Source organism: Cervus canadensis, chromosome 9 (genome assembly GCF_019320065.1).
Source record: "Cervus canadensis isolate Bull #8, Minnesota chromosome 9, ASM1932006v1, whole genome shotgun sequence".
NCBI lineage: Eukaryota > Metazoa > Chordata > Mammalia > Artiodactyla > Cervidae > Cervus > Cervus canadensis.
Window position 1 is genome coordinate 51,487,072 of NC_057394.1, and position 18,314 is coordinate 51,505,385.

The 18,314-nt window shown below is 39.0% G+C and overlaps 1 protein-coding gene across 6 annotated transcripts in view; it reads left to right on the top strand.

Annotated features, from left to right (window-relative positions):
- Positions 1-18,314, top strand: part of DIAPH3 (diaphanous related formin 3) — a 527,980-nt gene that overhangs the window by 54,267 nt on the left and 455,399 nt on the right. For 5 of the 6 annotated variants that reach the window (XM_043478170.1, XM_043478172.1, XM_043478171.1 and 2 more), the window contains one exon: positions 17,215-17,319. In XM_043478170.1, the coding sequence (XP_043334105.1) occupies positions 17,215-17,319 (105 nt within the window). Of the gene's footprint in view, positions 1-17,214; positions 17,320-17,431; positions 17,451-18,314 lie in introns of those variants that run through there. The other variant, XM_043478175.1, reaches the window with a different exon arrangement.

Here is an 18,314-nt window from a genome sequence, read left to right on the forward strand (position 1 = left end):
GGAGATTCTGAAGCTGAGAAGGGCCTTTCTCCTCCTTTAAATGTGGACTCAACTGCTGTTTCTCAGGCTTGTCAAGCAGAGTACCACGTCTCTGACACATTTAAAGCTATTTCTAGGTCTGGGGAGGATGCTAGATTTAGGTTGGGGTTTATTTTTGGCTTTGCCTATCTGTACCATTTTTATTAATCAAAATCCTTCAGAGAAAGCAACGTTGAATACTCTGCCATTTTTGTTTTTTGGCATTTGACAAAATGAGGTTTCATTTATTTATTTTTTTTTGAGGTTTCATTTAAAAGTTGTGTCTAGATTCTTTTTCTTGGCATTGTACAGTTTAAAAAACTTATATAATGTTCTCAGAGGTACTTAGATGATTTTTTTTTGCATGAAGTAAAAACTTTGTTTTGAAGAACACCTCTTTTTCCTCCTCACGATGGTCCTTTGAGAGACAGTGTGGTGACTTGATTGCTTAATGAATGCGAAGTACAGTATCATCCTTCAGCATTCGTACTTATTTCACTTTTATTTAGAAAATGATTTAGTTGGTCTCTGGGTAACAGTTTTAGTGCACTTTTAAAAAGTAATGATGAGTTTTTAGTTCTGCTACTTCTTAAGGGCTTTTTTTCCGACATTTTCATCCAGTGAAAGGAGAATTTTGATCTGAAAGCTCATTTTGGTTTCTCTGTGGTTCTTAGATATATGAAATAGTTGCATGAGCATCGCTATATACACAACTTTGATTTCTGGATGTCAGATTTCAATGGTTGCTCTTGAACTCATGGTGGGTCTGTGTAGCTGGCTTTTTGACCAAGGTGAACGTGGCAGGTACAGATTGAAAGTGACCTGTTTGTTCCAACCAGGGCCTCTTTCAACCAGCCCTTTCAGCTTATTCCTACCTGCTGCCAGATAGCTTTCACCACAGGTCCCAGAGTTTTCCATTTGCTTTCAAGATAACCGCAGCCCTAGTTTAATTTAAATAAGTTAACTTTTATCCGGAGAAAAACTCTCCCTTGCCCGTTCAGGGCTGCTCTGCTCAGAGCCTGCGGCGCCCTCGGTGGGGCCGTGGGGGGGCCCTGCTCTGTTCCCTGCCCTGCGTTTCTCCTCCCCGCTGCTCTCTGGACCCAGTCCATCTCCTTCAGGGTGAGCTTGGAGGTGAAGGGAGGCGGAACAAGGATACTCTGCCGGCCAAGGGTGTCTGTTGTCTGGCCCTGGTGTCGTGGAGTGTCGTGTTGGTGTTCTACCGCTGCTTGTAGCTTACTGCCCCAGGTTTGATGGCTTCAAACCACACCAGTGCGTCATCGCCTCGTAGTTCTGTAGGCTGAAGCCCAGGACGACTCAGCTGGCTTCTCTAGGGTGACAAGGCTGAAGGTGTTGGATGGGTGGACTCTTCTTCAGAGGCTTTGGGGGAACACTCTTCCTTCCAAGTTCATGTTGTTGACAAAATGCAGTGCCCAGGTGTTGTAGGTCTGGGGTCCCAGCTTCCTCGCCGGCCGTCATCTGGGGCTGCCTTAGCCTTGAGAGGCCCCATTCCTCTCCTTCACACGGGCCCTCACGTCTCAGACACGCCAGATCCATCTCACGCTTAGAATCTCTCTGAGTCCCCTTCTGTGGCATCTCTTGCCTTCATGCGGAGAAAGTTCTCTGCTTTTAAGGGTTTGTGTATTAGATTGGGCTCACCCAGAAAATCCAAAATACTTCCCCTGATTTAAAGTTTATAACCTTAAGGACATCGAAAAAGCCCCCTTTGCCACGTGATCTAACATATTGACAGAAGCCGGGGCTTAGGGCACGGATACCTTTGGGGGACCATTTTGGCTGCCACAGGTATTATTGTCGTTTAGTCACTAAGTCGTGTCTGACTTTTGCAACCCCAAGGACTGTAGCCCACCAGGCTCCTCTCTCCTTGGGATTTCCCAGGCACGGATACCGGAGTGGGTTGCTGTTTCCTTCTCCAGGGGATCTTCCCGACCCAGGGATGGAACCTGTGTCTCCTGCCTTGACAGGCAGATTCTTTCCCACTGAGCCATCTGGGAGGCCCCGGCTAGCGGTATGAGATTACAGTGTGATTACAGACGCCTTTCTCCTGTGGAGTTCCGTGGCTCTCCTGCCCTCAGTGTCACCTGTCATCCCCTCGGCACTGGTGGCGTCTCCTTTGAACGTCAGAGGAGCCTTCCTCCCGGCCTCCCGCGAGCCTGTTCCTCTCGTGGGTCCCCTTGGGGTGCAGGGCCTCTGAGCCGGCCAGCCCTGCTCCTCTGCAGGATCCGTATCCTCCATGGAAGCTAGTGTGTGCTGTGCCCCAGCCCCCGTCTAGTTCGGTTCAGAGCCTGGCCTCCACAAAGAATAGTTTACTCTGGCGCTTTCTACCCATAGCTCTTTATTTGGGATCCATTTTGTTGCAGATGTGTACCCCTCTAACTGCAAGTGGCTTTCCAGCCGTCATATCCTCCTTGCAACATGTCACACTGCACAGGTGGCCTCTTGCGTTTCTCGTTTTCCCTTGGGTGTCAGGACACTTTCTTCCTTCTCCTGATCTTCCTCCTCTCTAGCCAGTTTACTTTCCATGTTTCTTCCTCTGTCTGTCCTTTTATTTCCTCTGAGTGTAGCCTCTGTCCCTTTTGTTATGTCTTTATCTACTTTGGTTCACCATAGACTCCTTCTGGGGAATTGGAGCCCTTTCATATTGTAGAATATCCCATATATTCTGACAGTCTGCTGTGTCTCTTACAAAGAGCAGCTATAATTGAGCTCTTTAAAAGATGTTAAACCTTAATTCATTTTCTTATTTTTTCCCAGTGTTATTGAGTTACAATTGACATTTAATATTGTGTAAACTTAAAGTACACAATGTGATGATTTGATAGATGTATATTTTTTAAAATGATTGCCACAGTAAGGTCAGTTAACACATCTATCACCTCACATAATTATTGTTTTTTGCCTTGTGGTGAGACCGTTAAGATTTACTCTCTTCAAATCTCTCAAGTGTAATTTCTTTTGTAAAACTAGAGTTACCATACTGTTCATTACATCCTAAGAATTGATTCATTTTATAACTGTCAATTTGTACCCGTTGACCTTTTCCCCGCCCCTCAGCCCCTGGCAACCACCAATCAATGCTGTTTCTATGAGTTTGGTATTTTTAGATTCTACATTTCAGTGATAACATACACATTTGTCTTTTTCTACCTGATTTATTTCACTTGGCATAGGGTTCTCAGGGCCCATCTGTGTTGCCACAGGTGGCAAGATTTCCTTTTTTAATGGCTGAATAGTATTCCATCACACCCTGTCCCTGCTCCCCCCCCCCCACACACCAGTTTCTTTATCCATTTATTTCTCAACAGATATCTAAATTGTTTCTTTATATTGGCTATTGTAAGTAATGCTGCATTGAATAGGGGCATGAAGATATCTTCTCAAGTAAGTGTTTTTACTTTCTTCAGATAAATAGCCAGAAGTGGAATTGTTGGATCATATGATAGTTCTATTTTTAATTTTTCGAGGAACATCCATACTACTACTACTTTCCACAGTGATTTTAACAATTTGCATTCCACCAGGAGTGCGTTTTTTTCACATTCTCCCCAGCACTTGATACTTCTTTTTGACACCATTCTAACCATGTGAGGTGATGTATCATTGTGATTCTGATTTTCATTTCCCTGATAATTAGTGATGTTGTGTCTCTTTTCATGTACCTGTTGGCCATTTGTTTAACTTTTTTGGAAAAATGTTTTTTTAGTTCTTTCCAATTTTAATCAGATAATATTTCTTTGCTTTTTAGTTGTATGAGTTCTTTATGTATTTTGGATAGTAACCTCTTATCAGATGTGTAGCTTGCAAATATTTTCTCCATTTCACAAGTTGCTTTTTAATTTTGTTGATTTTAAAAATTGTTTTGCTGTGCAGAAGCTATTTAATTTGATAAAATCCTTCACATTTATTTTTGCTTTTGTAGCTTGTGCTTTTGGTGTCATGTTCAAAAAGCTCATTGCCAAAACCAACATGGAAAAGCTTTTCCTTTATGTTTTCTTCTAGGAGTTTTAGAGTTTCAGGTCTTACATTTAAGTCTTTAATACATTTTGAGTTAATTTTTGTGAGTGGTATAAGGGGGGGTCCAGTTTCTTTTCCATTTGCATGTGATTATGCAGTTTTTCCTTCTTTTTTAAGGAAGCTGTCTCTCCCCATTGAGCATAGTTGGCTCCCGTTTCAAACATTAGTCAATCATACAGCATGGGTTTAGTTCTGTATTCTTGATGCTGTTGTCCTCTGGGTTTGTTTTCATACCAGTACTGTATCGTTATAATTACTGTAGCTTTGTAATATAGTTCAAAATTGAGATGTGTAATGTCTCCAACTTTGTTCTTTTTCAAGATTGTTTTGGTTATTCATAGTCTTTGGTGGTTCTATTTCTTTTTTTCTATAAAGAATACCATTGGAATCTTGATAGCATTGCATTGAATATATAGATGGCTTTGAATAGGATGGACATTTTAATTACGCTAAATTGAACACAGGATATTTTTCCACTTATTTGTGTTTTTTGTAGTTTTTTTCATCAGTGACTTAAAATGATCAGTGTCCAGATCTTTCACTCCTCAGAACTTGTGTGTAAGTCCCTTGTGCAATTTTATCCTTTATTTATTATTTTGATATGTCTCTATGCTAGATTAAATCCATGTAGCATTATTTACCTGGTTTATCATCTCAAATAACTGCCTGTTGAATTAAGTGTATCTTTCTAACTTTTGTCTAAGATTTGATATTTCTTTTCACCTTCAATTCTATGTTTTGGTGGTAGTTAACTTTAATTATCAAATTTGGGTTTGCTGGATAACTTAAAAATGTTAAAATAATGAATAGGAAGAGAAGTTTCATGTATTCATACCTTTTTTGTCTTTTCACTTTCACTATATGTTGAGAGAACAAAAGCTGGAAGGTCATCTATCAAGCTGTGATCATCAACAGGCATTAAATGAGTGCCAGCGATGACAGAATTACTTTGAAAAAAATTATTTAAATTCTGGACTTCCTGTCATCACTTGTAAGCATGGAAGAAATGGTCTGATAAAATTGCACAAAGTACTTAAGTATGAATAGTAATGCTGTAATCTTTTCTTGGGAATATGTTTACCAGGCTCTCTTGTAATGTAGGAGAGAGTGCATTTATTGATTGCCATTAGCATTGTCTCTTAAGCGTGTGTTTGAAGTGTCCATTGGCATTAAGAGCTTAGATGACCTGCTATTTAATACATATTTTAGCTTTAGTGTGAGGAAACATAGTACAGATGATACTAAAGCCATTCAAAATTTAATTTTGAAACAATTATCAGATATATTATAAAGTTGGATCTATTTTTGTTCAGTGGCGTTGTTTTTAAATAGGGTATTTGAGGTACACAAACAACAGTAGAACCTATATATTAATTGGAATACTTTGTGTGCTTTTTCAATCCCAGCCTCCTTTTTGAGGTATACAAAAAAGAATAGAACACATGTAATTAATTGAAATACTTGGTGTACTCCTTTCAATTCCATCTTTCTTTTTAAAGTGTTGTTAACCAGCATTTCAGAGAAACAGAGACCTGACTGAATAAAGATTGGGGTTTGTTAGGACTGTAGTCCAGGAGATACAGATTCAAAGAGCACTTGAATTACGTTCCTTTGGACTACAAATTGGGGGAGGCTTAGAAAGGCAAAAAATCCTGCAAGGTTATTAGAACTGGAATTGGAAAGAAGTAAGGGTGCTTGTTGAGCAGGGATAGGCTGGGGTCTGAAATGATTCCATAGTTGTGAAGGGGGACGGACTTTGAACCTGTTAACCCAGTCCAAGCTGGTACTTGCTTCTTGCTTCTCAACAAGTGGAAAGACAAGCTGTTGGGGCAGGGAATAATGACCTTGTTCACAAAGCCAGCAGGTCTAGAAGATGGTGGACTAGGGCCCCAGAGAACCATCCTATCTGAGTTAGACTTCAGGCTGCTCTTACACTGAAAGAGGTGGAGGTTATTGCAGACTTGTTGGTGCAGAAACTCTTTGTTCTTGTTGTCCACATGGTTCCTGCAAATCTTCAACGGCAAATGTTATTTCTGTTCCTCAACATTTTATCTCTATATGAATGAAAATGTTATACATTTAAGGATTAAATATTTAATCCCTCTGTCCATGGATTCTCCAGGCAAGAATACTGGAGTGAGAAGCAATTCCCTTCTTCAGAGAATCTTCCCAACACAGGGATTGAACCCAGGTCTCCTGTGTTGTAGGCAGATTCTTTACCGGCTGAGCCACCAGGAAAGCCCAGTTATAAAGTGTTATACATTTAAGGGTTAAACAAACCAAGGTATAAATGTATACATTTATACAGAGTAAAGTGTTATACATTTAAGGGTTAAACGTGGGAGGTAGAGCCTTAAGAATAGGCTACCAGGTATATTTCAGGCCATAGGCAACATTTTTTTACAAAGGTACAGAGCCAGCATGACTAAACAAGGCAACAGAGCACAAAGCTTAGAGCTAAAGGAATCGATCCAGAATGCAGTGAGGTTTGTTTTTTGTTAGAAAACTACAAAGGTGCAGCTAGCAGATACTGTTTTGAAGTGGTTGGTTGTGTTCTTGAGTTTGTTAAAGTTGAGAGAAGATTCACATTCTCAGTGATGCAGGAATGTGTCTGACACCACATCTATAATGGTCTGGCTCCATTTGGATGCCTGAACCATAGTTACTCCATTTTGATTTTTAAATAGTCTTAAATATATCATCAGTATATTTTTCAAGAAATCCTCTCTATGCTGACATCATAGGTCTGTTCTTCTATATTCCTAAAATCTGATGTGAGACAGTATTATTCCTACATGGGTAACTAGTTTTTCTATTATATTAATGGCACTATTAATATAATAGAATATTATACTGAATAGGCACTCTTGTCCATCATCTGTGATATCTCCACTGTTATATATCAAGTCAGTGCTCATATCTGTGTCTGTTTCTGAGGTCTGACTTTGCTCATTGTTCTATTTGTCTAGCTCTGCAGTTACATCCATTGTCTTAATTACTTTAACCTATATAAGCCTTGATATCTAGGACTTCCTTCCTCTCTTCAAAATTATCCTGACTGTTCTTGGCCGCTTTGTGATTTTATATTAATTTTACAATCAATTAAGTTTTATTATAAATCCTGTTGGGATCTTGATTGGAATTGCAATAAATTTATTGATTTAGATAGAATAAATACCTTTGTGATATTAAATTTTCCTGTGAACATTGGATATATCTATCTATTTATTTAGTTATTTTTCTGTTCCTAAACTGTAACATTTATAATTTCCCTGTAGAGGTTGTATCTTTTATAAGATTTATACCTTGGTTTGTTTCTAAAATGTAACTAATATTTTTAAAAACTTAAAATTTTTAGTAAGATTATTAATTTGTGTGTTGCCTTTTACATTCAGTAATCTTTCTGAATTCTCAGTTTTTATTTGTAGAGTTCCTCATATTTTTCTATGCATATAATCAGGATATCTGTGGCTAACTTTTACATCTTTTTCTGTTCTTATTCCTTTCTTTTTCCTTTCGTTGCACTGAGTAGAAAACCCCAGAAAAGAGTTAATATTTTTTTTTCCCTCTTCCTAAAATATGTAGTAAAGAATTTTTTTTTTCATTTTCCATTTCAGTTATTTGAATAAAGTTGGCCAGCCCTTCACTGGAATCTTCTTCCAATAAGATAGACGCGTGGCTCTGCTAATTTTTATCCTTTAAATTGAGTATATCATCCATTACTGATCAAATGAGTGACTAGTATGATAAATTTGTTTTATTCATTATTTTATTAGATAAATTTCCTAATGTTTTCATAAGAACTGTATTTTAACGGGCTTTGACTATTTACCTGTCCCCCTTTGTTCCCTTTATGCTTTCACAGAGCATGCTGCATGAATTGTTGAATGAGTTGGTTTGTTTCTTCTCTCTGGTGAATACCATGTCTAAGCAAGAAAAGATAAATAAGTACACATAGAGTTAAATACTGAGATATCTTTGTATTCTTAGCTTTGTAGTCAATTCAGATATCTTTGAAATGTAAGGTCCAGAGGGAAAAAGAAGAGCTCAGGTGAGCTAATGAAATTGAATTTGATACTTTTTGGTAGGGTTGCTGGGAGCAGAGTTCATCTTGATGTCTTTATTCAGTGTTGTCACTCTTTGGGCACATGCTAAAGATAATTTTTCTTTTTTAATCTTTTTTTTTTCCTTTTTCGTAGTTGGTGTTAAGGATTTATGCTTAGCTATTTCTTCAGTCAGGCAAGTGAATGAATACCTATTGTGTTTGATGTGTAAGTGATGTCTTAAGAGTCACCAGAAGTCTGAAAGAACAGAAACCAAGGAGGACTCCTTTGTGTTAGTTCTTTAAGTGCTTATTGACTGCTATAGATTCCTACTAGCACTTTGTTTATTTCAAGCATTAGCATTTTTTACAAATCTACTTTTTCTGTATTGTGGGTTTTTTTTTATTTCTTAAAAACTATAAAAGTATATTTTGGGTTCACGAGATAAAATGAGAGAGGTTCTATGGTAATGCTTTGTTCTGATCTATTAGTTGTCACCTTTCTCCCTCTCCTTTATGTAGAAATTGAAAAATTTGGGGTAAGTTTGTTTAAAAGCAATCCAAATAATAATCCAAATAGGAGGAGGAGGAGAGAGAGGGTAGAAGTGTAAGGCGATTGTCAAGTTGATTCATGGGTTGTGTTTGTCAGGGGGATAATGTCAGTGCTGTGTTATTTCTTCTAGATACAGATAAATGAGAAAATAAATGATTTAGGAGCATTGGATTTTGCCTGGTGGGAGTTTGTCGACCCAGTCAAATGATTAGAAAGGGGATTTTTGAAAGGATAAAGGTTATGCTAATGTTTAAGATTCCGCTTTCGCTAATTATTAGGAAGTGTGCAAGAGCCTTTTCCAATGGTGAAGGGTTTTTTTTTTCAGTCTGATTTTCTTCTCTAGGGAAGTCAGCCTTTGTGTTTTGTCAGATGGCCATTTTATTATTCTTTATGTAGTTTATGAAGAAATGGCCGTTTGTGGAGAGCAAATAAGTGAGTTATACCCCTTTTATAAGTAGCAGTGTTCTTCTCTGCTGGACTATGTAACAGCTGTGATTGTAGGTGCTTATGCATAAGCTTGAACAGTTCCAACCAGATCATTCCAAAATAAATTAGAGTTGAGCAGCTTGCTGCATATTCCTCTCATTTTTTGCTTCTTCTGCTGAAATTTATAGTATGTGAAAAATTATACTTAAGTTTCTTGTGTGTCTGTTAATCTCTGATACTGGTTTTAGATTAAATTGAAATTTGGTTTCAAATGGAGATAGTTTGAACTCTTTGTGTAAGCTCCAGTTAGAATATTTGGTTGAATAAGAATTTTATGAGTTCACTGTCAACCTCTGGGTAAGGGCTGTTTTCTGGCTGCAGTCCTGTTACTGAGCTAGCCATCTGATTTCCTGTTAATTTTAATTGGATTGAGGACATTGAGAATAGAAAAGTGAATCTAACCCCACTATTGGTGAAACCAAAAAACTGACTCTTCATAATCATAGTTTTGTATAAAAATGAAAGGATTGTTATAAAGGTTTATATAAGAACATGAGCTTCCCTGGTGGATCAGATGGTGAAGAGTCTGCCTGCAATGCTGGAGACCTGGGTTCCATCCCTGGGTTGGGAAGATCTCCTGGAGAAGGGAATGGCAGCCCACTCCAGTATTCTTACCTGGAGAATCCCATGGACAGAGGAGCCTGGAAGGCTGCGGTCCATGGGGTTGCAAAGAGTTGGACATGACTGAGCAACTAACACTTATATAAGGATATAGTAAACATGATGGACAAAGAAAGAAAAGCTGTTTTAGAGCTTTAGCGCATTTATGGGCATCTTGAATATAAAGTAGTAATATAAAGTTAATTCCAAGTTCCAGGGTTTTGGTTGTATTTATCTTTCACAGGTTTCCTGATTTTACTTTAGCTTAATCTAGGAATGCAGTTTATTAAATTGCAGAGCTATGTGAGATTCAGTTACTGCACACTGTTTGAGAGTATGTGATTACCTGGAATGAGATCATGAAGCCTTCGATTTTGCATTGGGCGCTACAGCACTCCTGGTGCTAAGACCACCAGTTAGTAGGACTAAGCATCAGCAAGACCTGTGACACTGTGTGATGGGGAAGTTGAACTCCAGCGTGGGGAAGCATCGAATCACACTTCTAGAAGAAATATGCGTAAAATTGTGCTTATAGTATGTTGAGCTCTGAGGTCTCAGGAGAAGAAATTAGGGGATCATTGTGGACTTCTTAAAATGCTTAACCAATTTGTGGCTGTACTGGAAAAAAATTTAGCAAAGCTGCTGCCAAGAACAATTATTTTGGCTTTAACCCATGGAACAAAGCATTGAACACTATTGAAATCAGATGATAACTGTTGACTTAGTAAGAATGTTTGATTTGGGTATTGCTCTGCTTCCAGTTTTTACATTTTAATATTTTGCTTATTCATCCATACAGATGTTTTGATCCACTGTTGTACTGTTTTTCTAGCTCCTGTTTTATAACTCTAGTCATGCTTCTGTTTGTCTGTAGTGTTTTTCCGCTCTGGGTGAATTTCCTTGCACCTGACCATCTTCAACTTGCTGCTTGTATATTCGCTTAATTCTCCAAATAGTCAATCATTTTAAATTTAGTCTGACTCTCCATGGCGTTAACTATCCCACTCAACTTGATGTATGTAAATTTAATGAGCATGCTGTCTTGTAAAATCCACATTCATGAATGAAAATAGTGTAATGTTTGTAGTTCAGTTGAAAAAATGTCTACTCTCTGTTTGCCATTCTCTGCTTGATTACTCCTTGGTGCTCACTAGTTGCATGTATGCGCATGAGTATTAAGATTACATCTTTCTCTCTTTCTCAGTTTTGCCAAAGAAAATGTGAAAGATATATATTTTGTGTTTTTTTAGCCAAGGATGGAGTCAAGGTATGTAAAGATAGCAGCAAACTTGGATTATCCTGGTTTGTGGGAACTTCCAGCCCCATCTGACACATAGGAAGAGTTCTCTGGAGCATCATAAAAGCTGAGGGCTTGACTCCACGTCATTGACCTGGCTTCCAGGGCAGGGCCACAGCTCCCCATTTGGTGTTCTTGTGCAGGTTAGGAAAATGTGTGGCCCTTCTTTCCTCTAAGAGGACGCAGCGCCGCACAGAGTCACCCAGTCTGGTCTCGGCGGTATCTCAGCCTTATTCGCATCTCAAGCAGGGGCTGCTGTGCAGGGCTCAGCCATGCGTAGACTGACCTAGGTCAGCGGCTGCGTGTGGTTCTGCTAGTGCTCCCTGAAGACATGATGGACTTTTAGCTTGGCCAATGCTAGTGCCACCGCCTGGAGCCGTGACCCCGCCTCCGGAGCTGGACCTGGCTTCTGTCATTGTTCTAGTCTCGGACTCCGATTATTATCTCTGGCTCCAGCTCCAGCTCCCAGAAAATTACCTGCATTTCATGTTTGTTCCAAAAGAAGTTTAGCAAATTCTATTTGGGAGTTTTTGTGATATCTTATTTGATAGATATCTGAAGAGTATATGCATTGTGAATGACACAGCAAGTGTAGAAAAAAAATCTTTTAAAAATTATCTGTGATGGAGGAAAAAGAAAGGCATATATAAAGGAGAACTAGGGTCGAGGGGAGGCTTTTTTCTTTTAATTTTTAATCCATTAAGGATTACCGTCTTTATATAATGAGACCCAACAAGCTAGAAGAATTTAGTGAAATGGGATGGAAGCAAGGTAATTGACATGCAGTGCCCTTTTAGGAGGGGAGAGGAAAGAGGATCCAGAGTGTAAATGAGTGGGATTATCTTTGGATCGATACAGGAGTTGGTACAGGAGAATGAGTGTGCAAATAAATTGGTAATAGAACAAATAGGAAGTTGATGGTGTATTCCTTTTCATGGAGAAAATTAAAATGTGCTTACTGAAAATGATAGGTAGACGTGATGGTTTCATAGCTCCTGGAGAATGGCCAGTTTGAAGTAAGTACTTCCGGGAATGTGAGGAGGGATTCCTGTGATTTCCCATCCATGTTAGAGGAGCAGGTGAACCACAGAGTTAGCCTGCTTGGGAGAAAATGGAGTGTGTCATAACACTGAGGTTTCACTGAGGTCGAGAAATAGGTGGCTTGGAAGTGGGAGAAGTGAAAAGATGGAAGATTGTGATCAGAGAAGAGGATCTTGGAGATGATGATGATACTCGAGGTAGGACTGTTTCTAGACAAAAGGCCCAGGTGTGGTCGTGAAGACCACAAGTGAGGAAAGTGGAAATGAGGGTTGCTGGTTGTGGGGAAGCCAGGGGGGGTGTCACAGCAGGGCAGTAGGGGGAATCCGCTCCTGAGGGTGTGTGAGATGGCCTTAGGCCCGAGGGAAGCGGGGCTTCAGATCATGGAGATACATAATATGGAAATAAGAATGGAGGCACAAATCTGAGCTGCAAGGCTTACCGTCAGCTTAGAGAACTTCCTTCCGTCTCACTTCTCTAGTCAGTAAAGAGGAGACAGTACATAACCCGAAGGGTTATTACTGAGTACTAAACAAATGGTGCTTCTGAGTGTTGTCGCACAGTGCCTGGCTTGGATTGAACCATTGTTTAGGGTTAGAAACACGGTCCTTGTGAAAAGATGTAGCAAGGGATGCTAGGAGAGTGAGTGAGAAGGATGGTTCACAGATCACCTTTGGAATGGATATGGGAGGACGTGTCAACAACTTGGACTTCGTGTTTTGGAAAATTCCAAAAGGTACCTGATTAGGTTTCTGATGGACTTCTGTTAATGTCTGTCTGACTCAGATTTGTCGACAGTGGTTTCTTTACTTCCCTCTCCTCTATCGAGTTTGTGTGTATTGACTGTAACCAAATATCCTACAAATGTGCTCCTTTTATGTAATGGACTTTTAAAAAATTGCTATATATATATTTTTGTTTGTTTTTAGCCTCACTGTGCGCTTGTGGGATCTTAATTCCCTGACAGGGGTTGGACCCCAGCCCTTGGCACTGAGAGTGCACAGTCCTAACCAATGGGTTGCCAGGGAATTCCCCCAAAATTACTATATTAAAAAATGTGAGATGTTCCATTTTTCTTGTTCTTTTCAAGTTATTTTCTATAGCAGAATTTTTATGAATATTTTAATTTAGTTTTTAAGAACTTTATCTTGAAATAATCTTAGAAGAGTTGCAAAAATAGTATGGAGGATTCTTTTCTACCCTTCACCCAACTTCCTTGAATGCCAACATCTTATATAACTTTAGTGCAGTTATTAATACTAAGTAATTAATATTGGTTCTTACTAAACCACAGACTTGATTCAGGTGTTGGCAGTTTTCCCACTGAAGTGCATTTCCTTTTCTGAGATCCAGCCCAGCATCCCATCTTGTGTTTGGTTTGCCGTGTGTGTTTCACCTCCTCATCAGTGGTACTTCATCTCTGATGCTCTTGACACTTTCCAACAATCCTGCTTATTTTGTATCATGCCTCTCAATATTTTTTCCTTCAGTATTTCTTCCCTGTGTTTTTGAAATCTGTCCCTAGTGCCAGTCAGACTCACATAGTGAAATAGCACAGTGATTCAATTTAGGTGTAGTTTTTAATTAGAAAGTAATTAACTAGAGGAAAATTACTTTTTGGTGCTGCAACTCCCAATTTCCCCAGGCAAAAGATTGTGTTTAAACATGTATATGAAGGTAGTGCTATAAATGAATTAATTTATAATGTATGTTACTAAGGCATTAGTAGAACTTTTTTTTTTTTTTTTTGAATGAGATATATTCTGTTAGATAGCCAACTGATAAGGCTTTTCCCATTAAGGAAATAGATATTTGTCTTATATCCATGGAAGTATTAGTCTCATTCAAAGTATTCCTCAGACCTTGTACAGTTATGTATTCTATGCATCATTTGTTCATTTTATTTATTATAGGTATTTAATGAATTATATATCATTGTTTGCATATATGGAAGTGAACTGTTTTTAGGGCTTTTATAAAATCCGTTACTACGGTGTCCTTTTGTGTCCATACAGTATATAGACGTATTGACCTCTGTTTGAAGGGGAGAATTGGTAAACGTGCAGAAGTTTACGTTACTTGTGTCAGCCGTACATGAGGATCTCTGTATTACTCAGCTCTGCTTAGAAAGTAACCTCGTTGTAATACTAAGTAAGTTGTTCTCAAATGGTGTCGTGGACGCCCTTGCTGCCCCTCAGACCCCCTTCACGTGGCTGGTGCAGGCGCCCGCGGGTGTGCGTGGTGGCTCCTGGTGGCTCACAGCTGCCGTCCTAATCCAGAGCCGGGGCTCCAGGGAGCCGTGTTCTGCAGACAGTGGCTGCCTGACTCGGGCGCTGTCAAGGCTGTCTCTCCATCTAGGGACTGCTACTACCCACTGCATTGCAGGCTCAGGTGAGCATCCGGATGCAGCTGCTTTTAATGTACATATATATATAATTCAACTTATTTATGGCAGTTCTGGGTTTCTTCCTTAATTCCACATATACAGCTTTTGTGTATAAGCTCATGTCATCTTGAAAAGGCATTTCACGAAAGAAAGCGGTAGCCTTTTCTTTCTTACAAGTCTCCGTCTTAGAATTTTGTTTTGATTTCAGTCACAGTAATGGGCTTTCTGTTTTTTAGTTTTCTGTATCTATTAAGTGTTTTAAATGCAGGTTAAAGAGGCGGGGTCATGTTTGGTCATTAGATAGAAACTAAAAAACATAGTGAATAATTTAGAACAGATGTTCTTATGAAACCACTCTCACCTTTTATAACAATTGTTCCTTAACTTCCTGGCTACTTTTCCTTAGTTAAATTTTTTTTATAGATCATATAAGCTATCTTCACTCATAATTAAAAGATCAATTTATTACCTTCCTGCAGTATGTAATAAAACCGTATGTGTGTGTGTGTTCAATTGTGTCTAGCTCTGTGATCCCCATGAACTGTAGCCTGCCAGGCTCCTCTGTCCGTGGAATTTTCCATGGAATATTGTGGCGGGTTGCCATTTCCTTCTCCAGTGGTCTTCCTGACCCAGGGATCAAACCTGCGTCTCCTGTGTATCCTGCATAGACCAGCAGGGTTCTTTAGTAGCTGAGCCACCGGGGAATAATGTAAACAGTTGGCCACTGGCTACTCAAAAAGGCACAATAAAGTCACATTCTGGAATCTTTGCCTCATGCCACTGTGAGCCCAACAGCTACAATGTAGGTGGATATAGCTGTTGTTCTTTTCTGTTGATTCAGATACCACAAGCAGTATTGTTCTGGGATACCTGAATTTCAGAAATGAAGCACAAATGATGGTGAAGCTTAAAACGAAAACTGGAACTATGATTTACACAGTAGTTAGATTTTTGGAAAATTCAATATATATTAAAGATATATAATATAAAGTATTAAATATGTAACAACTTACCTCTGAATTCCATTGTATGTCTGATTTCCCTGAATTAGAGTCGGCTCAGATGATGATGGTTCTCCCTCTCTCTGCGCATCTCTCAGTGGGAGGCAGGGTCATTCCTTGTGCAGGACTAGTCCATGTGTTGCAGAATGTCCAGCATACCTTTCCCCTGTAGCATCACCTCAGTCACCGTGACAACTGACATGCCCTGAGACATGTCCAGAATGCTTCCTAAGTAGTGTTAAGGCCTGTTGAAAATCACTGGCTTAGAGAGAAAAAAAGAAAATAAATAATTATTCACATAACAGGATGTTTCTAACCTCAACAGCCAAGAGTGACATTACTGATTACTACCTTTTATTGGAATTTCAAATGCAGCAACTTCTAAGATCTTAAATTTTATATCAGGGTGAAATGAAGGGAATTTTGACTTTTAAGTGCTTCAAAGGTTTGGTAGCCAAAACCTGAGTCAGCTAAAGGCATAAACTGTAGCATCTGAATTGTAGCACCCTTATAAAACTTAGAAAAAATTTTAGCTTTCAGCCTCCTTAGGTGATCCAAAGCCCTGATTTTTATGGGCCCAGTTCTGAGTGGATACGGAGTTTATATACATTCAGATGCCTTAGCATTGCACACAGATGACCCAAGGCTAAGGTCAGAAGGAAATCCATTTGAACTCTTCTCTCCTTCAGCCCCTTTTGTCTTACCTCGGCCTGCCTTCCTTTGTCAGAATAGCCTTTTCCTTAAGCAGCTTAATTGATAGATTCTGGTCGCATTTCGTATCTTTATCTGGATATTCTTGACTTGTTTTTTTTAGTCACAATTAGACCTATAGCAGGATCTAGGTTACATAAACCCTTATTTTGAATGGTGCTGTTAAGAAATGTTAGGTTTTTAGGTGGTACCTCTTTTCATGAGAGCAACTTTTATGTGATTTAGAATATTCAATAAATTAGTTAATGTATGTTTTTGATAGGGATAGATTTCCTGGATAGCTCAAACAGTAAATAAATAATCTGCCGGCAATGTGGGAGACCTGGGTTTGATGCCTGAGTCGGGAAGATCCTTTGGAGGAGGGCATGGCAACCCATTGCAGTATCCTTCCCAGGAGAACCCCATGGACAGAAGAGTCTGGTGGGCTGCAGTCCATGGGGTTGCAGAGTCGGACACGGCTGAGCACTTAACACTGCATTTCTTTGCTGGGGTGAAGAAGTGGCAGTTCAAATTGTAGAATGCTCTGCCTTTTGTTGGGATCACTTTTAGGTATTTGGTATGTGCTTGCAGCTTATCAGAATCTGGAAAGGGATTGGCTTATTTACCTTTTACTTTTTATGCTACGTGAAACAGTGCTTTCAGAATGGTGCGAGATGGCTTTAGGTGCAACTGTTGTGAAAAAAAAGCTTATATATTTTTATATAATTATATTTCAGTTATATATAAATTGTGAATCCTAATATGTTTATGGAAGGCAGAAATCTTCAACTGTCTTATTATCTATAATGATGTCAGTGTAATTTTACTAGCCTGTTGTGAATTTTAAAAGTTTTTCTGGTAAGTATTTTACCTGCTCAAATGATCTAGAATACTCTTCTCTATCTCTAGTTTCTTTCTTTCTTTTTTCCTCCAGGCAGAGCTACATTGAAATCATTCCAAAACAATTACTGCTGCTTTAGTCACAAATTATTGATTTTCTGTTTCACTGTGTATGTAGAATTGCTGCTCTACTTAGATTCTAAAACAAGGCTTTTTAATTGTGTTTTCCAGGAAGATATGAATTTAAATGAAGATAAAAAGGCACCATTGCGGGAAAAGGACTTCGGTATCAAGAAAGAAATGGTGATGCAGTACATTAATACTGCTTCCAAGACAGTAAGTAAAGCTGTCAGGCTGAGAAATACTGCTGAAACTTGCCGTAGTACAGCGAACAATACATTTGTCTAATGAAGTACCTAAGTGTGTGGGCAACTGTAATCAGAGAGCTTCTGGATGTATAATTAAAGGTACAAGTATTACAGTAAGTTTGTTTAATTTAAAAGTATTTCTTACCTTATGGCTTTTAAACTGCTTTTTTTAGCCATTCACAGTGTTAAGAAATGCTGTGGTTGCTTGGTCTGCTCACTTTAGGTCATCTCTCCTTGTTAGTAAATTAAGATGGGCATTGATCTCTCATGTCACTTATAAATTAGGATAATATTTGTATTGTAGAAAAGTGAGACTGATTTGACTCTAACTGCCTAACTCAGAATGCATAATCGTGGCTTGGAGGCATCTGTTTAATGTGAGTTTCCCTGTGGATAAAATTAGCTTCTCACAAATTGTAAATGTAGACAGTGAGAGCAGCATTACGTCTCCGCATGGCTGCTGCTTTTCTAGGGAAACATGAAATATGTGGGTGGAAGTAATGACTAAATGTCTGAGAACCATGACTGGCACATAGAATTTATTTCATGGAACAACAAATGAGCTTGACCAGTCATAGAACTGTGACTAAATGGATTGGATGAAAAATATACAATGGAAGCTAATGAGGAAGCAAGGCTCAGTAAAAAAGACAATAGAGAATGCTTTTGGCGGAACATGAAATAGAACTGGACTGGAGAAAAATAACTAAACACACTTGTTTTCACGGGGTGTTTTAACCTAAGGCCAGTGGACAAGAATGTGAGTTATTTATACTGTGGCTCCACTCATCTACTAGGCCAGTCAGTGACTCAGGTATTTCTTTTGGAAGAAAGGCTCAAGTGATGTTTAATTTTTAAGCATGTCTCATTTTTTGGCAGCCTGATGTTCGGCTGTGGAATTCACTGAATACTGTGTTTATCCCAGCTCTTTCTATAGATGGGCCCTGCATCCTGCCACTGAGA